Source organism: Lissotriton vulgaris, chromosome 11, assembly GCF_964263255.1.
Source record: "Lissotriton vulgaris chromosome 11, aLisVul1.2, whole genome shotgun sequence".
NCBI lineage: Eukaryota > Metazoa > Chordata > Amphibia > Caudata > Salamandridae > Lissotriton > Lissotriton vulgaris.
Genome location: NC_141699.1, coordinates 653,978,459 through 654,003,365, shown reverse-complemented (window position 1 = coordinate 654,003,365; position 24,907 = coordinate 653,978,459). Strand labels below are relative to the sequence as shown.

The window sequence follows — 24,907 nt, the reverse complement described above, 5'->3', positions numbered from 1 at the left end:
TGACGCAGTGCGTCACTTTTAGGATGCTGTTGCACCAAAATCTTGCGCCTGCTTCACAGCAAACCTTTCACATGGTGCTTTTTCCATGTGAAAGGACACATTACTGGAGTTGCGTCACTTTTGTGACGCACTCCAGCAATGCGTTACTTTTGTGTTTACAGATACGTCAGAAATACTGACATATCTGTAACTCCTTGCGAATTGATTAGTCATATATTAAATATGACATATCTGGAATGTCATAAGGAGTGCGTCCAGAAAAGTGACGCATCGCTGTTTTCACGTAGCGATGCGTCACTTTTCAGAAATGAGGCCTCCAGTTTATTCACTGTGTCATAACTTTCTTTTCTAACACTCACCTTCTTTCATTCCTCCTACTTCACTTCCTTTCACCTCTCATACCTTTCTGTTCTTTCTTACTCATTCTCCTTTCAATTATCAATGCACTATATTTCACTTACTCTTCATTTTTTTAAGAATATAGCTCTTTGATGAGAATTGGAGGTAGTTCTGAAAAGAACTTTTGGTTTTCTTCTTTTAACTGAACAGGAACAAAAACAGGGAACGGAAACTGCTCAACAGGAGCAAAAAGAAAAGAAAAAAATTAGGGGTGGGAAGGGCAGCGATGGTTCTCCAATGCTCGAACCATGAGCAGGACACTTTGCTCCCCATAGGTGAGGAGTTGATTGCAGTATCTGCATTTGACGACCCCATGGTTAAATGCAGGTTGTATGTTTGCCACCTGCTCCTGCGATTGCTCTCTCCCAGAAGAAGTTGCTCCTCCTGTTGATGTAGAGGCCCCATCTCTGGGAACCTCTTGTGCCAGAGCCCTGACACTTTCCCGGGCAAAATTCTGGGGGTGCCTCCTCTCCACATGGCGAATCATGGTGAAGTTGCCAAAAGAATACTTTTTTTGGGGGTTACCCCGTGACAGGACCTGTTTGCAGATCCTGCACTCTACTTTTGGTGCATTCACCTTTTTCTGGTCTGCTGGAAACTTAAAAAATTTCCAGATGAAATGCTCTTTGACCTTCGGCTGAGGAGGCTCTTCATCAATGAAATCATTGGAGTCATCTTCACTGCTGGATGGTCTGGCAGCCATGATTATCCAAGAAATATGCAACAGCAAAAAAGGCAGGTCTTTCAGTCACAAAAGTGAAAGAAGAAGTGAAGGAAATGGGTGGGGATTTCATTCATTGTAAAAAAAAACTGTTAGCAACCAATGAAAAGTGTTATTTTAGGGTCACATGACCCGACGCGTTTACGCTGCGCGCTCCGGTGCACTTCCGGTGCGTTTACGCAGCGCGATCGTAGGCGCTTCCGGGGCGCAAACGTGGCGCGATCGTAGGCGCTTTTGCGTGCGTTTATGCGCCGCGAACGTAGGCGCTTCCGAGGGCACTTACGTTGCGCGCCGAAGTGACGTCATCAAACTTTTACAGAAATGCATAATCATTTTCCTTATTAAAAAAAACTAATTTTATTTGTATGGTACGAAATGTTTTGCATTATTATTAACTTTTCATTCATATTTTTTTTACGAACGACAGTTGCGCTCTGGGTGCGCTTTCAGATGAGCTCACGGAAAAGCTTACCGGAGAGCTTAGCTGAAAGCTTCCCGAAGCGCGCACCCAGAGCGCAAAAGAAAAAAATTATATAAAAAAAACATGAATACTTTAAAAAAAACAGCAAATTGTAAAAAAAAAAAAAGGTTAGAAACTCGATATACAAAGGAATTAGCATTTAAAAAACCTATGAAATTCACTGAAAAAACCATAGGTTTCACACCAGTTATAGTTAGGAATTAGCATTTAAAAAACCTATTAAATTCACTGAAAAAACCATAGGTTTCACACCAGTTATAGTTAGCTGGAAATTTTACTGATATAAAACCATTGAAATTCCCACGTTATAGTTAGATGGACTCACTATAACTTGCGCGTGCAATGCACTGCTGATGATGTCTTATTAAGCCAGTTAACCAATCAATTTTTAAAAACCATCCATTTAGACACTTATTTAAACATTTATTCTTCCATCAACTTTTACATATACATATATAAAATATATTTATTTTTCAGAAAGACACACATTCACTGGATGGTGTCATCAGTGATGTCATGAGTGATGTCACTGACCATGTCATGAGTGATGTAATATGTGATGTCATCAGCAGTGCATTGCACGCGCAAGTTATAGTGAGTCCATCTAACTATAACGTGGGAATTTCAATGGTTTTATATCAGTAAAATTTCCAGCTAACTATAACTGGTGTGAAACCTATGGTTTTTTCAGTGAATATATATTACCTACTGGCGTTCGCCAGTAGGTATATATAGTTAGGATAAATTCCCTATGGGACTTTTGAAAATTCTATGTCTAATAACTTTGGCGTTTGTGGATGGAATCGGCTGAAATTTTCAGGAAAATGGCACATTTTGTTTCTGAGCAGCTCCTGAAAATTTGGTGGGGTTTCGTCAAGGGGGGGCTGAGAAAAAAGGGGGGTCCCAAAACGCGTTTTTTGCATTGAGTTTTCCATAGGGCGGTTGGACTCACTTTTAGCTCGAACGGCTGAATGGATTTGCACGAAACTTGGCAAAATTGTAGGGACTGTTAGCCCGATGTGCCTTTGCTAGGTCTCAATATATGTGCTCCAGTAGTTTTTGAGAAATTAACGTTCAAACCAAGATATATATCTGTAACAGCGCTCTGGGCAGCGATCCGGTCCGCTTACTTTTCGCTTATCGGAACTTTGCGCGCAGAAAGCTGATTGGCTCTCCGGTGTCTGTCAACATTCTAAACAGTCCGGAGCGGACGCCATCTTGTCTCTCGGTAGGATCGAGAGAGAAGAAGAGGTGGAAAACGAAGGGGGAATTTAATGAAAGGGGGCAAGGTATCCCCCTCTTGACCTCCTAGGAATGTTGTTGGGGTTATTAAAGGGTCCCGTGGGGAAAATAAAAAAAAAATGATTTTTCACGGTAGAAGCGCGGCCGCGAACTGGTAGCGAAACGGGAATTCGCCATTTTGTGCTTCGTAAATTAAATTACTAGTTATAAGTGGGTACGGGAGACGTATCCTAATCCCCTATGTTTCCTGAGGGTGGGTGAGGAGGCTGATATATGTTGATACATCTCTTCCAGCGGCTGTGCGTGAGCTTTTTTTTTTTTTGCTGCGTGACAGTCCGGAGCGGCCGCCATCTTGTCTCTCGGTAGGATCGAGAGAGAAGAAAAGGTGAAAAACTAAGGGGGAATTTAATGAAAGGGGGCAAGGTATCCCCCTCTTGACCCCCTAGGAATGTTGTTGGGGTTATTAAAGGGTCCCGTGGGGAAAATAAAAAAAAAATGATTTTTCACGGTAGAAGCGCTTCACGGGCCGCGAACTGGGCCGCAAACTGGTAGCGAAACGGGAATTCGCCATTTTGTGCTTCGTTAATTAAAGTACTAGGTATAAGGGGGTGCGGGAGACATATCCTAATCCCCTATGTTTCCTGAGGGTGGCTGAGGAGGCTGATATATGTTGATATATCTCTTCCAGCGGCTGCGCCATCTTGCCTTTTTTCGAATGCCACAATTTTGTCGTGCACGGCAGCCATTTTAGATGCTAGGCTGGTCCCAGGCTATCACCTACCCCTGCGGATGTAGTTTATGGCCCCAGCTGTAGAGAATTCAGACATGCCAATTCTCCTGATTCAGGCGTGTGAGTACTGATTTCAGTGCTAGTCTCCCGCCTCCCGATTTCTGCAAGCAAAAACCCGGGGGCATATTACTAACAACAAGCGATAATTTTTGTCTATAACTTGTTTAGAGATAAAAATTATCGCCGCACATCGGCGATTTTTATCGCAGATAAACCTTGCTATTATCGCAGAAAAGTCAGCGATATTCATGTATTATCGACCTAATGCTCTTAGCCATGTTATCCACCTCCCATTGGATAACATGGCTAAGACCTGCTCAGGGCAGGTGTTAGCTTTTGGAGATATTCGCGCTTAGTGCGAATATCTCCAAAAGTTGGTAATAGAAGGTAGCGATGTTAGGGACTGTTTCCAGTCGCTAACATCTTGGCACGCCACTTTGCATGTCATTAGTGATAAGTATCACTGACATGCAAAGCCGGGCCCAAGATGGTCGCTATCTCCTTTTAGGTGTCACTAACTGGTGTTAGCGACAGCTTGATAATAGGGAAATAATTTTATCTCCGCTTTCATGGTTTTTAAAGCCAAAAAAGCGGAGATAAACCCCCTTGCTAATATGCCCCACGATTCCTTGGGGGTTTCAGCTGATAGGGCTTGGTATTGTGTTACATGGTAATTTTTCCATGAAACGTCAGAGGGTCGATGTAGGGGTTCTAGAAGAAGTGATAAACCATTTAAGCCTCATGAACAAGCGCATGGTCTTTTAAAGATTTCTGAAGTACTCGGGGCGGCGGTGTGTGTGTGCCCTCTTTCAGGAGCGGGCGGGGGGGCACTGCCAGCAACTTGCCAGGTCAGGTAGTGTTCAACACGTGCATCACCCTTTCTCTGCCTGCTATTGCGCTCCATGCTTCGGAAAGGTAAGAAAAAGAACGTGCATTTGAGTTTGAAATGTCCGATCCTGCAGCAGCACACTTCCAAAGCCCACACATGACAATAACCCGATTCAAGGCCCCATTCACCCGTTTTTCAAAAAATAGATAACACTCCAACAAAGTAAGGTTATAAAACTTTATTAACTTTTAACGATAATGAACAGAACAAAAACTAAAAACATTTAAACATTTATTAACACAAAAAGCAACAATGGTTAGAAGCTGTCTTTTGTGCGAATAGTCCCAAGGCAGCACAACGTGCAGAGTTCTGGACGGCACCCAGGTGATGCCGCCTGGGTGCCGCACTGGTTTAGGGATCCTACAATGCTGCTCCGAAAATTGGCGTGGGGCGTCCCGGGTGGGGCGGGGGGAGGCCTCGTCAGTAGCGGTCTGTTGTGCGAATAGTCCCAAGGCAGCACAACGTGCAGAGTTCTGGACGGCACCCAGGTGATGTCGCCTGGGTGCCGCACTGGTTTAGGGATCCTACAATGCAGCACAGAAAAACAGCGTGGGGCGTCCTGGGTGGTGCGGGGGGAGGCCTCGTCAGTAGCGGTCTGTGTCCAGTGTCACATGGCTGACACAACATGTACGACAGGCACCCAGGTGATGTCCAGTAAACTGCCGCACTGGTTTTGGTATCCTACAATGCTGCTCCGAAAATTGGCGTGCGGCGGCCCGGGGGGGGGGGGGCGTAGGGGAGCCGGCGTGAACGGGCCTCCCCAGGTGGCGGCCATCTAGCTGAGTTGCGCTCGCTCTTGCGGCCACAGCGTCTCGCTCACCATGTTGTTGAGTTGCTCCCACTCTTGCAGTGCAGCGATAGGCGGCTGCCACATGGCTCTTAAAATGGCGGACAGCTCCTCGGTTTTAGGCCTGGTCCACTGAAATGGTCCTGGGACACTTTGGAACTCGGACGCTTGCCTGCTAGGGCTTGGGCTCCATTCTCGAAAAGCGTCCCCTCAGCCGTGAAGATTGTATAAAAGTCTTGGGGGCCCCCGACTCCCGCAGGCTTCCGGTGGGGAGCGGCTGCCATGATTGCTCGCGGAATGACCACGACGGAGCCACGAGATGGTGGTGCTCTCATGCTGACGCCAGCTTCAGTCTGAATGATCCAGAAACAAGGTGGGGCTTTCATCGTTTGGGAAAAAAAATGTTCTAAACCAATGAAAAGTGTTATTTTTAGGTCATATGACCAAGCCTTCCATCTTTAGGAAACCAAAAGTAAAATGAACCAATGAAAAGTTTTATAAACAAGTCACATGACCTGTTATGCGGCATAGGGCTACAAAAAGCGTAGAAAATCCGTTGGCACGTGAGGCGGCGTCAGTAGCGGACCGATGTGCGAATAGGCCGAAGGCAGCACAACGCGCCGAGATCCGGATGGCACCGAGGTGTTGTCCAGCAAATTGCCGCACTGGTGTGGCCATCCTACAATGCTGCGCCGAAAGACGGCGTGTCCAGCTGAGTTGCGGTCACTGTTGCGGTACAGTGACTCGAACGCGCCGAGATCCGGATGGCACCGAGGTGGTGTCCAGCAAATTGCCGCACTGGTGTGGCCATCCTACAATGCTGCGCCGAAAGACGGCGTGTTCAGCTGAATTGCGGTCACTGTTGCGGTACAGTGACTCGAACGCGCCGAGATCCGGATGGCACCGAGGTGGTGTCCAGCAAATTGCCGCACTGGTGTGGCCATCCTACAATGCTGCGCCGAAAGACGGCGTGTCCAGCTGAGTTTCGGTCACTGTTGCGGTACAGTGAGTCGAACGCGCCGCGATCTGGATGGCCCAGATGTTGTGTCCAGCAAGTTGCCGCACTGGTGTGGCCATCCTACAATGCTGCGCCGAAAGTCGGCGTGGGGTGCCCCGTTGGCTTATGAGGTGATGTCAGTAGTGGACCGATGTGTGAATAGGTCGGAACCAGCACAAGGCGCCAAGATCCGAATGGCAAGTCCTGGATGTTGAGTGCCTCAGTTGAGAGTTCTGAGCAGTGCTTGTAAGACTATCTGAAGTTTATTATAAGAATCAGAGTAAGTTGAAGACTGTCTGAAGCTTATTTGCACCTGCTGCAGCTTCACTAGGTCCGGCGGAACTTTTTGCCTTTTCCTTTCTGCTTTTTTTCCTACAATGCGTTTCATCTGAAGACACGACCAGGTCCCTGAATGTGTGCAGGGGGACGCTATTGATTGAATGAAAATGGCGGCTTGACACAAAGCTGACTCAAGCGTTACTGTTGGTGCTATACAGACAAAAATTGGTTTTCAGTTTGTACATTCTTCAGGTTTTTTTTTTCCATCCAAGTCTGATTGAGAGTTTGTAGAAAAATGGCTTCAGATTTTCCACATACTACTCTTCAATATTCTTCCTAAATGTAACAATGTGAAACTCACTAGGAGAACGGCTGTTTCTGTTTCCTTTCAAAATGCTGCCACCAATATTTTCTGAATGGAAGACACCATCTTGTAGCATAAAGGGCCGAAAGGGGTTCTGGTCTGGCCGATGGTTGGTGGAGACATTTTGACTATATCTTGGACCTGCCCGGCCTCGCCCAAAATGGCGCCGGTATAAATGGGACTCGTAACTCTTTGCCCGCAAATGTATATCTAGAAAATGTTATTGTAAGTGGCCCTGTCGTATTTTAATTACAAAATGTACGTCCACCGATTCCGCAACTGTTAGACACCTTTGTTCTTGTCACCTAATGGCCCGCTCGTTACGTTCTTCTACAGTGTAAATGTCTCCTCATCATATACGATTTCAGTTTGCTCCGTGGCCGGCCCACGTGGTTATAGGCCCGTATTTGTATACTGACATTTTCACAATAAAGGTTTTTAAAACAAAACACGGTAGTAGTATTTTCATTTGTAAAGTTTTTACTTTTAGTGACTGTTTTCGAATCAGTAAAAGGCAAGTGAAATAAAGCAGTCCAATTACATGACGGATAAAAGGTATAATATGTAGGAACGCAGTAAAGATAAATGGTCAAGGGCAGTTGTGTTTTTCATGTCTGCAACATAAAGTGATCGATAAGAATCTGATAATCAGGCGTATCGGCGACTAAGACAGCAGGCCGAATCTCTTTTACTCAACGGCTCCGTCATGGAAGGAAGAAACGCCCTTTTTCTCGAAAAAGGAATATATTTTACTTGCAAGACAGTTGTAAATTTTCCGGGAAAGTACATTAGCCTGGAATATTATAACATATGTTTGAAAAAAAAATATTGTTCGAAAATAATAAAAAGCGTAATTTTTAGGTCATATGGCCAAGCTTTTCATCATTAAATTAACAAAAGTAAAATGAACCAATGAAAAGTTTTATTAACAAGTCACATGACCTGTTATGCTTACGTTACGCGCTGCGCGCCACGCCTCGGATCACTTCCGGGTGCGCTAACGCGGCGTGTCATAAAACGCATTACGCGACAACGTAGGTCAAGAATATAGTCTAAATGTCTCCACCAACCAGCGTTCAGAACACAACCCCTTTCAGCAGTCCAAAAAGTTCTGTTAAATGACAACAGAGGGGACAGGCAACAAGAACGATCAGTCAAAGAGGGGAGGGCAAGTTCTTCTCTTCCGGGTCATGTTGGGGCGCTACCGGAACTGATCGAATTGGTAGTCTACAGTGTTTCTGGATGTTTCAGACTAAAGCTGGCGTCAGCATGAGACCACTACCATCTCGTAGCTCCGTCGTGGCCATTCCACGAGCAATCATGGCAGCCGCTCCCCACCAGAAGCCTGCGGGAGTCGGAGGCCCCCAAGACTTTTGTAGAATCTTCACGGCTGAGGGGACGCTTTTCGAGAATGGGACCCAAGCCCTAGCAGACAAGCGTCCGAGTTCCAAGGTGTCCCAGGGCCATTTTAGTGGACCAGGCCCAAAACCGAAGAGCCGGCCGCCATTTTGAGAGTCCTGTGGCAGCCGCCTATCGCTGCACCGCAAGAGCGGGCGCATCTCAACTACATGGTGAGCGAGACGCTGTAGTCGCAAGAGCGGGCGGAAAACAGCTGAATGGCGGAAGAGGCACAGTGTAGCAAAAGCGGGCGGAATGGCAACTAAAATGATAAAGGGGCGCCCCACTACAGCTTGTCTTCAGGTCAAACGGATTGTGGGACAAGGTCCAGAATTGAAGAGTCATCAAAAGGCAAAAAGTTCCGCCGGACCCCGGGAGCCGGCCGCCTATGTCGGGGGCGATCTCAGGCTACACCAGTGCTATAAGACTTGGGGAGGGTGTCGGAGCCAAGCGTCTTCTCCGAGTCCATGGCCATCACACCGCCCCTCAGGGGCCTCCGTCAAGCTGTTTAGGAAGGTAACATATCACATTGTTTTCTAATGCAGTCAGGTCCACAAACGACACTCACTTACTTTGAGAATAGTGAAGCTGCAGTAGGTGGAAATAAGCTTCAGACAGTGTTACAAGCGCTGCTCAGAACTCTTAACTATGGCACCCAACATCCAGAACTTATGCTATTTGAGAATGGTAGTGACATCGAAGCATCTCAGGGACCAAAACCATTAACGTACTTTCACGTATGAAAATCTTACTTGGGGAGGGGGCAGGAGCGAAGCGCCCCCTCCCAGTCAGCGCCACCACACCGTATGTTGAAAATCTGAAGCCATCGTTCTACAAAGTCAACCAAACTTGGATTGAAAAATCTAGAAAAATGTACAAACTGAAAACCAGTTTTGGTCTGCATAGCATCAGTAACAACGCTTGAGTCAGCTTTGTGTCAAGCCGCCATTTTGATTCAACAAAGCACAGGCATTGAAAAAGGCTGAAATTCAGAACTCTAAACTATGGCACCCAACATCCAGGAGCTTGCTATCCGGATCTTGGAGCCTTGTGCTGTTTTCGATCTATTCACACATCGGTCCACTACTGACATCATCTTATAAACCAACGTTATGTAAATAGTTTTTTAATAAAATGTTTTACCCTGTTTCTTTGCTGGTGTGTTGTCTATATTTTTAATATTTGCATAGGGTTTGTCGTTATTTTGTGCGGGATGGGTGATGGAGCCGAGCTGTCTTGCAGCCCTCATGGTGTGGAGCTCAGTTCATCTCACTATTTTCGTATTTCTCAAGAAGGGTTGTTCCTAATATTTCTATTTTAGCGAGGTCAAAAAGAGATCCAATTAGTGGCCTACTGATTTTGCTCGATTACTTTTATTTTTTTACACGATTTTTCACTATCTGCAAAGAATAAACAGAGTATTGCGACTTTGTGCTTGTTTGTAAATAGAGAATGATCCAAAGAGAACCAATTCTAAAACAGTAAATGCTTGGACAACAATCAATCAAATGGAGAGACAAGGAGGCACGACGGATTACAACGGGGGTAAAGGCCTGCGTTAACTACCCTTCAGTATCTGCAAAGAGAGAGTACTACTAAGGCAAAAGAGGGGAGGGGGGGGGGTAGCGTTCAAAGCACATCAGCGTGCATAAATACGAAAATGTTTTTATCTATCACGTACTTGACATTTTAAAGCTTTTCATATTTGCTATTAAAAAACCAATGAAATTCACAGAAAAAACCATAGGTTATAGTGGATATATAGTTAGGAATTTGCATTTACAAAACCTTGAAAATTCAATGAAAAAACCATAGGTTATAGGCCATATATAGTTAGGAATTAGCATTTACAAAACCTTATTTTACTCGCATAAAACCATTGAAATTCCATATATAGTTAGCTAACTATAAGCGCTAACTATATATCGCGCACACGCAATCCACTGCTGATGATGTCACATATTACATCATTCATGACATGGTCAGTGACATCACTGATGACATCTCAAATGACATCACTGATGACAACTCAAATGATATCAATGATGACATCTCAAATGACATCACTGATGACAACTCAAATGACATCACTGATGACATCTCATTTGTCATCACTGATCACATCACTCATGTGATAATACAATGAACCTCTTCAGACTCTAATATAACCTTACATACACTCAGTATAAACAGACACTCACAGACTGTCACTCATCCATGGAGTTACTCACACACCTAGTCAGTCATGCAAAGAATCAATCACACCTCCATTTCCTCAACTATACAGTTATACACATCTTACTTATTCAAACATATAATAACACATATTTACTCTCTTATATAATCCCTGATACAAGCTCACAGTGATCGATACAGCCACTCACACATTCACTGGCTCTTATGTTCAGTTATTTATATATCTCAACTCTCACATGTATTGTGTTTTACATACGTACTTACTTGCACATGTAGCAATGAGAAATCCATTCACTCACCAACACACCCATGCACAGTCAACCGCCCATATAGCTGTTTCCACATGCACTCTTGAACTCATACTCCTAGTGAATCAACTGCTTACACATCTATGCACAGAGTCACGCACCTCCCAGCCACCCACACACACACTCAGCCTCCCATTCAAATATTTGGGCAACCAATCAATAACCCATATGGCCACTCTTATAGCTACTGATCAACACATGCAGCAGCTTACACAACATCAAACATCCTGATGCACGAATTAAGACAGTTTAGTCACTAACCCATGTACTCAGTGAGACACATTTAATCACTCACTCATACAGTCAGTCATGCACCTACTAAATTCTTCATCCAGACACTTATACATCCACTCATTCTTCAATATGTGAAACATATTTAAACTTTACAGACACATACAATCACTGGATGTTGTGATCAGTGATGTCATCAGTGATGTCACTGACCATGTCATGAATGATGTAATATGTGACATCATCAGCAGTGGATTGCGTGTGCGCGATATATAGTTAGCGCTTATAGTTAGCTAACTATATATGGAATTTCAATGGTTTTATGCGAGTAAAATAAGGTTTTGTAAATGCTAATTCCTAACTATATATGGCCTATAACCTATGGTTTTTTCATTGAATTTTCAAGGTTTTGTAAATGCAAATTCCTAACTATATATCCACTATAACCTATGGTTTTTTCTGTGAATATATATATATATATATATATATATATATATATATATATATATATATATATATATATATATATATATATATATATATATATATATATATATATATATGTATATATATATATATATAAAATGAAGATTGTCTATAGTTTTCCTAGAAAGAATTTTAACCTGTAATTTATTTAGGTATGTTATGAATTGTTCAACGTTGTAGATTTTGAACGGTATATTGTATGACCTGTCTATGACAGGCTGACACAATAAAGGATTTTGTGTTTGAAATTCACTGTCACACAATGTTTGAGTTATCAGCCTTAAGTCATACTTCTATGTCGGGCCTGTTCTGGTTTATGCTTCTCAAAATCTGGTCTCACTAACTATATAGACCATATTTCTAGAAAAAAAACAGCTCAGGGTAGTCACAGAACAAATTCACCTCCAGTTTGTTCTGCCCATGGTGAGCAGGAAAGTAGAGGCGATCCTAGATTCCCAACTCAGGAAGGGGTTTCTACAAAATGTAATAGCCTGATACCAACTGATAATCTAGCACCACAAGAAGTTCCCCAATAAACTAGCAGCACCAAACAGTACAAGGAATTTTACCGGTGTTATGTACTGTCATGACTCGGAGACAGAGCAGTGAGGTTGGCTTATCTGAAGGTGACAGAGCTGGGAGAAGTGAAGGAGGAGAGTGCTATGAGCATGGAGACCATGTAGACAGGTTCATAAGGGACTGGGGCTGAGGGACAGTAGTCGGGTCTTCGAGGTCAGACAGAGAAGGTAACTTAAGCAGCCAGGAGGCAGTAAAAAGGTGTCTTGCAACTGCTTGGTTCTATAGTATCGCCCGTTTAGTTTGATAGCTGTTTTGTCATTTCCCAGCACCATTGTTTTGTTACACCCTTCCCACTCGTGTGTCCCTATGTCCTTCCTTTGTCTGCCTCTGAAGATCACACTCAATGTACTTTCATCTACTGTGTGATATTGGAGGTGACCACCACTTCTCAGCGTCTCCTAGTGCTACTGAGCTCAGGGATGGAAAATAGGTACTCCTTGGGTTCATTTACAGAGCATCAAGTGGGATAGGGGCTTCGAATTACTGTGTGGTCAGGGTCCCTCCCGCCCCACACCGGATGGTCATTTCTTCTCAATATTAGGATGTGCATCTATAGGATGATTGTTGAGACCCCCTCTGGGTTGACCGGGATATGTATTCCCCCCCCCACACCTCTCAGCGGCCCTATTTTCCTTCCTACCCTTTCCCGATAGTCCCCCCCCCCCCCCCACATTAAGGGTTCGTTTTATACAATTGTTTGACGTACTAACTGGATCAATATGAATTGGTGGAGTGAAGCCATAAGCCTAGAATCTTTGTGATAGAAGAGTATTGTTTAGTTCTAGTCTTATTGAATTATGATATGATGGAGCACTATGCAGAAAGATGGTTGGAGGTCATATGATGGATGGGATATGTCATGTGTACAGCTTAGACATGCAATTTTAATAGATGTAACTATGCTAATGTACAGCTAATTTGTGATTCGTACATGTTATTTACCTACTGGCTTTGAATGATGTTTTCTACGAGGATGTACCACTCTCTTATCTATGTTCACAATGACAAAATCTTTAATAAAAAGATCAAACAAAAAAATCAGGTGGACTGCTATTTATTAATATACAGACTCCACTTCAATTACTTACCATCTGCAGTTGTCGCTATTGTCACACTTGCTGTACAAGTGGTTTGTGCGATCCCCTTAACTCCTTAACCGTGGCGCAAATTCCATCGCGGTGCGGAAGTTCTAAAGAGTGGGCGGGGTGCGTCGGCCAACTAATGTGTGCAGCATTACCTAGGTAGTGCTTGCGACGGCCGTTTGCCGACACGCGCATGCAACGGGTTAAAGACCTCCCTGGTAGAACAAGCAAGGTTGGATCATCTAAAACACCTGTGACATATGACATCAACCCCAGCATGTTTTTCTCTCTCATTCTCTGTCCCCATTTTCCCCATCATGGATAACAGGCTGGAGATTCCTATTCCAAGGTTTACTATTCTTATTTGGTGGAGTTTTGTGGACAGGCCTCATGATTCCTTCCGCCTGCATGCCTCACAACAGAGTTCCAACAGAATTATTTGCAATCATTCGACCAATTACATTTAGTGTGTTTATTGTAATGTTTAAGGGCTAAGTATATGCCCAGATATGTGTCCCTCACTCACTGTTCGAGAGAATCCTGGCTCTACCTAATAAGGCCAGAAATCGTCTGTGGTTGCTTGTGTTCCCTTCTGGAGCAGGTCCTGTCAGGCAGTTCAGGATACACTTGTACCATGAGGTCTACGGCCAGTACTGATGTGCATAAGAAGGGCCTCTGTCTGGAGTGGCTATGTGGGCGAAACATGAGGAGTTGGAATGGCAGAAACTTTTGGTCCCTTTGCACTCGTGTAAGATAGATGTCTCAAATTTTTTTTAATTTCTTTTGCTGGGTGGCGCTGACGTCTGTCACACGATGCCTTGCCGTGCCTTAAAACAACTAGGAGCCAATGTGTGGAGGGGGAGAGACCTCTCACGGAGACGTGCGCACTATTTCAACGTGAAACATTAAAGTTTTCTTCACTTTCAGTTCAATTTATTCAATAAATAATCCAAACGTTTGTTTCCTAGATCATTTTATGATTTATTGATTGATAAATTTGATTCCTCATTGTATTTCATAAGGGTAAATGTATAGTTCTTTCAAACAATCCAATTCTTAGAATTTAATCCGTAGCCCAATGCATTTTGCTTTATTTTTCATTTTTAATTTCTTATCACTTCATTAAATCGCATTGTGTCTTTCACCCAGTGTTTTTTCTATCTTTATGAAGCCGTGCCACTCATATCACATGACCGCTACTCATAACACATGACTGTTTCTTCGGCTTTACTTTACGTTTCGACTGAACTTTTGGGTTACCTATTGCCACAAGAGCATCTGATGCTACTTTTCTTGTCTATTTCGAGTAAGTTTTGAAACTATCCTTCCGTTCTCACAACTCGTTTATCTACCGATGCACCGCTTCATATTCTTTGCATGCCACACTATTGAACCGTTAATATATGTGTCACCTTCTTGAGTATTTTCCTCCCCGCTATACCACTTCATATCCCTCAAATGCCGCACATCAGTACTACATAAACTTTCCCTCTATTCGTCACTGTTCACGCATATCATTTTTGAGTACGCTGTTTCCTTTGCCTGTTCAAATTTCTGATCCTTTGCATGCTGCACCTTATACCTACCGGTAAACTACACTTATATCCTTGTATATATATCTTGCATATACTTTTACCTATGATGTTTGCTAAGGTCCTGTATTACTTAATTTTTAGGCCCCTGATGAAGGGTCTTTTTTCCGACCCGAAATGCATTGGGCTACAGATTAAATTCTAAGAATTGGATTGTTTGAAAGAACTATACGTTTACCCTTATGAAATACAATAAGGAATGAAATTTATCAATCAATAAATCATAAAATGATCTAGGAAACAAACGCTTGGATTATTTATTGAATAAATTGAACTGGAAGTGAAGAAAAGTTTAATGTTTCACGTTGAAATAGTGCGCACGTCTCCCTGAGAGGTCTCTCCCCTTCCACACATTGGCTCCGAGTTGGAATGGCATTCAGAGCGATTGTCAGGGATTAGAGAACTTTTAATCATTCCTCCAATCACTTTTAGTGTTTGATGTAGCACCTTCTACAGTTCTCCTGGTTGTGTATGGAAAGCAAATGCCACCATATAATTAATAAAATCTCGCTTCTTGTAGCCTTATTCAATGTGCTTTCAATGATCAGCCATTTTGCTTCATTTTCAACATTCCTTCCCTAAATTAAAAAATAGTTAAAACTTACACCATGCGAATTGCAATCTGTCTCTTTGTCACACTTCAAATTCAGAATGGAGATATGCTGGCACTTGTGTTCTAGGCACATCTGAAAAGCAATATTTTAAAATGCAGTTACAAATTATATAAGGATAAATATGATTTCAAATTAAACTATAATCCATTAAAGCGGGAACGATCCTTTGGAAACAACAATAGAAAGCGCATGCAAGGGAACCGTGATCCTGTAAATATCAATTTAACAGGGTTTAAGAAAAGGGGTACGTTTCTAAACTTCATAAAAGCTCATAAGTGTAATGTAGTGTTTGCTAACAGTATCAGAACTGCAAAGGATTTCGAAGTCAGATACGCCAGTCCTGCACCAAAAAATAAGTTGATATTAGCCTCAACTGGTTATAGCAAGCATTGGCAAAGCAAGTGGGTTTCACCTTTACCTTTTGCCTATTGGTTTGCAAATACTTTATATTACCATTATAAAATAGACATCACCCCTGACTGAACACGAAATTAAAAAAAAAGCAAAAATGTCCACAAGTGCATCACGATATTCACATGCATGCAATCACAGGGTTAAGTTCCAAAATCGTTGAGCACGGGGATCAAATGATGGGATGGAGGGTGGTAATAAAACCCAGAGAAAGAGCAGAGGCCCACTGCATACAAAAGAAATAAATGGGAAAAACAATTTAAAAAGGATTTACCGCAAATGTGTGTATGGATCACATTCTTAAGTAGTTCACATCCATGAAATGGTGTTACTGATACCAATGCTGATGAACAACCTCTAAAACTAATGCCTTTTGAAGGCTGAACCAAAGAAGACACTCAGGAAGTCCCACACCAAAGGATACCATTGGTTAGAAAATGCGTGTGCATTAGCCTGCCTTGGACCAGATTGAGGTCCCAGGGAGTGGTGAGAAGAACTACCAGAGAAACAAGTGCATTAGGCCTGTCAAATGTCTCTTGGTGGCCACATTAGAAATGAAGAAGGATTCCCAAGGCCTTTTCCGGGTATACTGGAGACTACAGCAACTGTATTGGGGACTCTGAGAGCTGCCGCGGTAGAGGGGAGCTAAGCCAGAGCTTGAGGCAAAAGGGTCAATAGGGCCTCTCTAGTTTTCAGCTTTTCACTGAGGATTGAATCTAAGGAGAGGATCTGCAGAGCATAGAGGCAAATCCATGTTTTATAGCCATAACTTCACTCATACTGTGGCTTTCTAAGTGAATGCTATAGGTTTCTTAAATACTCATTATGAGGACCAGCCTTTGACAGTAATGAAGTTTGTCTTTGCTTTTTTAACTCCACGTGTGCTTGATACTGTGGTAGGTTATAAAGTAGGCCGAGGAAAATATAACTGCACTTTTAGGGGCATATTTACGAGAGGCTTGCGCCGGCATTGCACCACGTATTTTGATGCAACAGCGTTGCAAGCAGTAAGTCATATTTATAAAAAGATGCATTTGCAAAAATGCGTCTTTTTTAAGGGTTGTGTGGTGCAAAAGCTGCGTTGAAAGCATCTACGCTGCGCACAATTTAATCAATGCAATGTAGGCGTTCCCCCGCAAATCTTGACACAACTGTAAAGCAGTAGTATTTATGGGTTTCCCAACGCATCTTGCATCGTCGGGAAGCGCAACCCAAACCCTGATATGCATTGCAATTGCTGTGCATTGGCCAACCAGGCGTAGGAAATGACACATTGATTGTGGTATAAAAACATCCACATCACAAAACACTTAGGCAAGCTCAACTACATCATGGAGGTTGTCATACTGCAACTTGGAGTATCTAGGAGACCACCAACACGTAGACAGCGAAGGAGGAGAGAACGTGTTTTCCAGCAGCACATATTCCTTATTGACCTCAGGGAAGATGAGCTGGGCACACCCAGGAAATTATGCAATGGGTGTGGCAGGCTGCATACTAGGAGGTGTGAAGTTAGTTTCACTTTCTCTTACAGTCTCTTAGTTTGTGCTGATTGTTGGTGCTGTTTGGAGTGTATGATGGTTTAGAGCGAATTTTGGTCGATGTCTGGTCTGTCCCTGTCTTGATTCAATTATGTACCTTTTGCGTCTTTTTGTAGTTTATTGTATTACTGTTTGTCATTGTATTGTTGGGTGTGTGTCTATTTAGGGGTTTTATATATTTGGGGAAGGCATTAGTTTAAGGGGTGTTTGTAGTGTAGTAGGTTAGGGAGGGATAGGGTCATGTCCAGAAAGGGTAGGGTTAAGCATTTTGATGAGGGACAGGTTGGGGGCCCTCAAGAGGGGATAATGCACTGCCTGGCCGACATGGTGCCTCTGGGGGTAGGGCCAGCCAGGTCTACCCTCTTAAAAATAGGAAGGATCGGCGGGATTGTGTGCGTTGGCACACGTACCAAATCTTTGAAGAGATGCACACCGTCTACCAGCTATAACATCGGTGGGCTGATGAAATGGCACATGTGCCTGATCTAGTGGTCCTGCTGGGAATGGAGATCGGGGCCCCATAGGTATGTATGTATGTACCATCTGCATGTGGTAATGTTGCAGTAGCTGTCATGCAAAACCTAAACATTAAAGAGGCATATTTTTAAATATCCTAGTTTGAAATTGTACCATGCGACTTGCTTCAAGTGCACTGCAATAATTAAAGTGAAATTATTTAAGCAACACACAGCCAATTTTTGTTTCTCAGAGTGGCTACATAAAGCCAGAGTGATACAATGCAGGGCCAATAGCTCCGCTGCAGTACCCCCTGCCCCAAGGGGCTGTTCTATAGGTTTTGGGTGGTTGTTCACATTGAACACGCATAAAATTAGAAGTATTCCCTGATTTAATATATGTGAATAACAAGGTAATGCTCCAAAATGCCAGACCTCCACAGGTGATGGGTACATCTCCATTAATGATAAACTTTCTATGTATGTTGCATTGTGCAGCACACGTTGATAGATTAAAATGCATCAGGCACATGTTATCGTGCAGGAAGGTGGCCCGTACAGGACAGGACGAAACAATACAAAGCTGCTTACAAAGCATGCACCCTTGCACCATGTTGCAGGGTAGCATGTATTGCCGCTAGTCAGCACTCTGTGCTCCAGCACCATGAAAAGTAAGATATGGTCCTTGCAATGTAACATATGGTGTTTACCTGTCCTTTCCCATTGCAGCACTATTTTTGTTTGCCTAGGGTCAATGGTTTCACCCTTGTGTCATGGTGCAAGGGGTCCTGAGGCCATGTTGACCAGCAGTACTGAAAACATTACATGTGTGAGGCATGCTTCAGGCATGTGATGATAGATATCTCTGACCATCAACATCCAGGCAGCTCAGCCCTGCAACATCACTAGCTGCATCCCATATTCATAAAATGTATACATATGTGTGTAAATAGTGTTAACATTTTAAAAACACTGGGATGTCATAGTATTTATAATAGCATTTGGACCATGTGTAGCTGTTCTATTTACAATGGAATGTTCAAATCTTTGTCTTGTAGGTGGACATGTGCCATTCAACCAGGGTGAAATCAACGCCTACCGGGACCCCAATGCATGAGTAAATGGATGTAGTTCTGTGATGTCAGTGTGCAATCCATGTGAGCTGTAATATTGTGATGCATATGGGGAGGTATCAATCACCTGCAACCAAATTACAGTCAGTGTGCCAACACAACAGAACTTGCTCACAGATTCATTTAGAATTGACAAGGAGGCATGTTATTGTGAATGTAGGGGCAATGTAAACTGGCCCACAGGATCATGCATTTTAACATATGTGGTGATGTTTACATATCTATAGTCTAGATGTATTTTGCATATAAACCATCATCTGGTGCATAATCTGCAGATGTTCAACACAATCAAATTTGACATTAAAGTAACAAATCATGTTTCAACAGATGTAGCAAATTTGAATGACCATGGCTAAGCTTTTCTGGGAACGTTTCTGTTGCCTATGTCCATATTTGTGTATGAAACAGGTGCTAATAAGGTGCACAAAGATTACCCAGACACTATTACCAAGTGTTAACATGAAGGTATGAGATCAGATTATCAAAAAATGTGCGCCAATATGCCACAGGTTTTTGCGTCATCCTGCCGCATACTATGCTTATACATGTTGTATACGTTTAACGTCTCCTGCTACATAATTCCAGTGTGACTGACTACAGGTGAGGGTAAAGATTCCGGCTGATTGACACTTAAAGTGTTTGGTGACACATGAACCTGTGTGTCAATTCAAAAGCCAAATGTTTTAAACATGGATGACAGTGTCAGCAGGATAGCCATCACATGCTAACCATTTTTCCAATGATAGATGCAGGGAATGCGATAGTGACATCCCAAAGTGTATCCACGTCATGATTTTGAGCTGTCAAGGTGAAAAAATACATCTCCACAAGTGTTCCACTAAAGGTGTTTGTACATTTTCATTCGTATGGCTAAATAAGATATCAGCTATATTGACCTGTGGTATGGCTGTTGTAATCTAGCATCAGGTGTGCCCAAGCCTTGCTCAGAGTAGTCCATGTCATAACTATGTCAAATAGAGTGACAGAGTTACAATTACACTGATGCCTTGGAGTCCGCAGAAATGTAGGCCTGCTACTCTATTGATCCATGGTGTTGTACAAATCATTACCAGTCTGCCTGACTGTGACATATTGCGAGTGTAGATGCTCACATGGCAGGGTTCAGTTCATATGACTTTTCGCGTGTGAAATGGATGTCAGGCTTTATATTTCAGTGCAATGTGTATTTCTGGAGCACAGTGTGCAAATGTCATTGGTGTTACACCAATGGAGTGCCAGTAGTCTCAATGCATGGATATAGTGTCATTGGCATTGTGTGGCCAACAAGACAAACGCATTAGTCAGCACATGGATTGGCACTGAAATGCCAGACTCAAGGCCCATATCTCCCCTGTGTTCAATTTATGTGAGGCATTCATGCAACACAAGGTATAAAGTATTGTTGCACCACTGTCAAAATGTTCACATGCAGGAATGCACAGTGTTAGCCGCACACAGGGCATTACACTGCTCACCTACTGGTGGGGTAAGTTAGACTGGCTAGCACAGGCCTGCTTCAGTGATACAGGTACTGGAAAATTCTGGCACCCACGAAAGATGGGTTGGGGGTGTAGCCGGCACCTTGAGATTATATCTGCTTCCTGGCAGTATCTCTAGTGGAAGCACCCTGTCTCCTTCTTGGCTGCAGCTTAAAATAGGCTTAGGATGGCGGTGTGTGATAGAGTAGAAGTTGCTGATAGGCAGGTCGAAAGGACTGCAGGTAGGACTGAGGTTGAATTCGCTGGTATCCTCCACAATACAAGTAAGATCCGCAGCCACATACTCTGCAAAAAGGGGTCATATAGAACTGGGGAGTTCCTAGAAATCTAGCTGTTTCAGTATCCACCCTAATGGCCTGCAGGGTGTCATTGACATGCTTCATGAATAAAGAGTCGCAGTCGAAGGACATATCAAGGATCTTAGTTTGAACTTCTGGCTAGAATGGTGGGGTTTTCAGCCAAACCTGGTGCCAAAGCACAGCTGATCCTGCCAACTGCCGGAAGCCTATGGATGGAAAATCTATTGCGCAGTCAATAACTACAGATGTTGCATTTCGCCTTCCTGCAAAATGTGTGTAGTTTCAACTTTTTTGTCCTCCGGGCAGAAATCCGGATATGTGTCAATGTTCGACCACATCTGGTGATCACATTGCCTCAGAATGGCCAATGAGTTTGTGAAACGGCTAGGTATCCCTGACATTACTGTGAATTTCTTACCAATATTATCTAGTTGCCTGCCCTCCTTTTCATGCAGAGAAGAGATTGGGGTGGATGGATTTTTAATAATGACTGAATCAGGTTTTGGATTTCCAATCAAACAAGCAGGTGAATACTCTGGTGCTTTATATTTCTTATCCATCCTAGGTAGAATGGCAGTGACAGTCGACTGTGTTTTCATCATTTTTAATCCTTCCTCCCAGATATAATCCGCAATCGGTATGGCTCTCACTGATTTTCTGGACTGCTGCTTGAAGTCATACAGAAAACAGTTCAATTGTTTAACAGTAATGAGGAGCTGGAAACGCTTGGCCACTCTCTACATTAGCGTGTGAAAATCACCAGTGTCTTCGGGTGGGGAATCCACTGGCTGTGGAGCTGGAAGTGATGATGGAGGAATGAGGTAATCCTGCCATTCATTGGTGATGGTTCGATTGTCCATTATTTTGCTGCCTTCTCTATTCTGATCATCGTTATCATCATCTGATGTAGACAAATCCTCTCGAGGAGGCATGGCAATGCAGGATTGTGGTGTCATTCTTGGAGTAGGTGGAGGAGGCATATGGTCTGGTGATTTAGGTGTGTCGTAGGTACCACTGCAGGTGATTGTTGCACTTCAGCTGGTATTGGGAGGTGCTTGTATAATCTTGAAGCATGCTTTGCAGTTCATGCAACAAAGCAGTAGGAACCTGGACCATGTCTGGTGGCGGTGGAGGAGAAGCATAAGGATGGTATTGCTCCACATAATGGTGACTTTGATAAACAGGCTCATAATAACCCTCTTCCTCCTCTTCATCTTGATATTTGATGTGCAACTCCGAGGGGCTGTGGCTGCACCAAACAGTCCTTGATTGTTGTCCTCTGATTCTGGAATACTTTCTGGAGATGGCAGAAGTCTTGTCGACGGTAGTGTTAACAGTGTGGATAAAAGCAACATTGGTGTTCTCTTGAGTTTGAATTTTGCTGACGACGACGAGGACTTCTCCGATTGCTGCGTCGTCGATGGCGTCATTGACGAGGTCGTGGTCGATCTTGGTACTGACGCCGATGCAGTCATCGAAGGTGTAGGACCAGTCTTCGTTTACATCACTGTCATCGTCAATGAGGCAGACATTGTTGACGAGAGGTCATCGTCGACGAGGTAGTCTTCGGCAAAGTAGATACTGTCGTCAATGGGATGGGTGTTCACAATGACACAACTTTCTTAAATCTGACCAAGAAACGCCGTTTGCTGACCCTTACTTCACTCCACATAATGGAATTACGACCACTGATATAATTTTCTTCACAAGGCGTAGAGCCCAATGGAGGAAAGCTTTCCTAGCCTTATTCTCAATCTCCTCAACGAAGAAATCAGCACACGGTCTCATGATCTACACTGCTCCATCACAGTTCTTCCACGCCACAGCCACCTTCACAATCTACAACAACGGAATTATTCTCATTCAATCCACAGACCACAGTCTAAATCTATTTGATAACATCTTCTCCACTTTAAAAGATTATGTGTCTAATCCACCTACCTCCCACCAACTCACCCAACTGACCCAATCTCGCAACATTCCGGCCACCACCTCCCCTACCCTCCTTGCCACCCTCCCATCCCCTACCCCCTGCCATCCTTGAGCGCTGCTCCTCACTCCTCCCTCAACCTCTCTTTCTCACCTTCCAGCACCCCCCCACTCTCCTCCCCTTACCCTCTCACACATCCAACCTACTCTACCTCATCTTCTAATTCACCTCTTGCACAATCTCTCAGGCCTCCCACTATGCCCACAGCCCCTTTCACTTCTTGTCCCTCCTCCCCCATCATCCCTCCCCCTACTGCCCCCCTATCTCATAACAATACCTTAGTCCTCCCTCTACCCTGTATTACTTCCGTTCACGCTCCCTATACAGTAGTTGTCCCGTCTCTGGCTCCTAACGTTGACCATTCCCCTCCTATTGAAACCCCCCAAGAACCCTGCACAGTAGTCGATCCCTCTCTTGCTCCAAACAGAAACCATTCCCCTCCCACTGAATCCCTTCACGCACCCTGCACAGTAGGCGTTCCACCCCTGACTCCAAGTTGTGACCTCTCTCTTCCCAATAATATTCCAACCATCATACCTCTCCTTCCTTCATTAGCCATTTCCAGTTCCCTTACACCTTTGCCTTCAATTTGCACTACCTTCCATTCTTCACCCCCCTTCCCCACCTTTTCCTTCATATGATCTCACTCCTAACCGATTCACACAGCCCCAATCCCAACCCTCTTGTCACTCCAACACCAACACTTCTTCTGTTCCAATCTTCACCTTGGATAAGATTATGACTACTCTTCTTCAAATCAAGGATGATCTCCAATCCTTCAAAGAGTTATTCTTTAATCAACTCAGGAACCCTTTACCCCCTAAAACTTTGTCACCCTACAAACCACTCACCCATCCCCTTCCTCCTTGCAAACAGAACCCTCCTTATTGGACATCTATCCCCTCCCGTAACTCTATCACCCGTCCTCATCGCAGCGTTAACCCTCTCTCTTCGTACGACATACGCTCTCTCCTACACTCATATGATATCGCACCCTTGACCCACGCAGCCCCTACATATCTTCCCATCCCTACTATTCCTCTCAATCCCCACAGGTCCTCCAAACAGAACGATAGAGGTATCTTTCCTGATAATCTAAAAAAAGTCTCACTCACTCCCGACCCCTCTTCCTCCCTCTTCACTCCTCGGCTAAAATGCACTCTTCTGAACTGCAGATCGGCCCAGCCTTAGACATTGCATACCTCATCATCGCACATGGCCTAGACTTGATCATACTCACCGAAACTTGGTTATCTGACTCCTCCTCACCACTCATTGACATTCTAGCTCCCTCTAACTACCATATCATTAGGCTAGACAGGTTTGGTAAAACAGGGGGTGGGCTTGCGTGTATTCACTGTAGCAATCTTGCAGTCAATAGAGTCAGTTCACCTCTATTCTCCTCCTGTGAGTACCTTTGTCTTGATATCATCAGCGAAACTAACCCTGTTTGCTCCCTACATATTCTCTACCATTCTCCAGGAGACAACCTCACCTTTTCTGGGCACCTCATGGATCTGATCACAACGAACACTGGACGTCAACATACACAGATTATCCTGGGGGATTTCAACCTTCATTGGAACGACCACGACTCTTTAGTCAATTGTCTCAAAAACTTCCTCATTGACCTAGACCTCACAAATTTGCAACAGCCCCACCCACGACAAAGGCTCTATCCTGGATCTTATCATCTCCAAAGCTGACTCTATCCAACTCGAGTCAATCCAACCCTGTGACTGGTCTGACCACTTCATTATCACTTTCTTCATTACTGAAAAAATGAAGGTCACCCTCCCTCAACCACAATCTTCTCTTACCTCCCGTTGGTGTTGTTGACGTACAGGTCCTTACCGATCACTACCTCAATTCGATGTCCTCTATTATCAACGCAGCTGCCCCCCCTTCAATTAAAGAATGTTTCCTCAAAAATCGCTAAACCATGGTACGACGGATTTCTGAATGACGACAGACGGGCGATGAGACAGGCAGAACGTAACTGGAGATCTGTCCCATCTGCTTTGCACCTCAAAACACTTTAAAAAAAAGAAACGCTTACTTCAGAAAAATCAAACGCTCAAAAACTGCTTTCTTTAGCCTCATGCTTGATCAAGCAAAAAACTGACCAAAAAACAGTTTGAGTT

At 43.7% G+C, this 24,907-nt stretch overlaps 1 protein-coding gene across 1 annotated transcript in view; it reads right to left on the bottom strand.

Moving 5' to 3' along the window:
- Positions 1 to 24,907, bottom strand: part of LOC147683289 (uncharacterized) — a 1,765,034-nt gene that overhangs the window by 149,544 nt on the left and 1,590,583 nt on the right. The window contains exon 21 of the mRNA XM_086942513.1: positions 15,427 to 15,507. Within this exon, the coding sequence (XP_086798639.1) occupies positions 15,427 to 15,507 (81 nt within the window). The remainder of the gene's footprint in view (positions 1 to 15,426; positions 15,508 to 24,907) is intronic.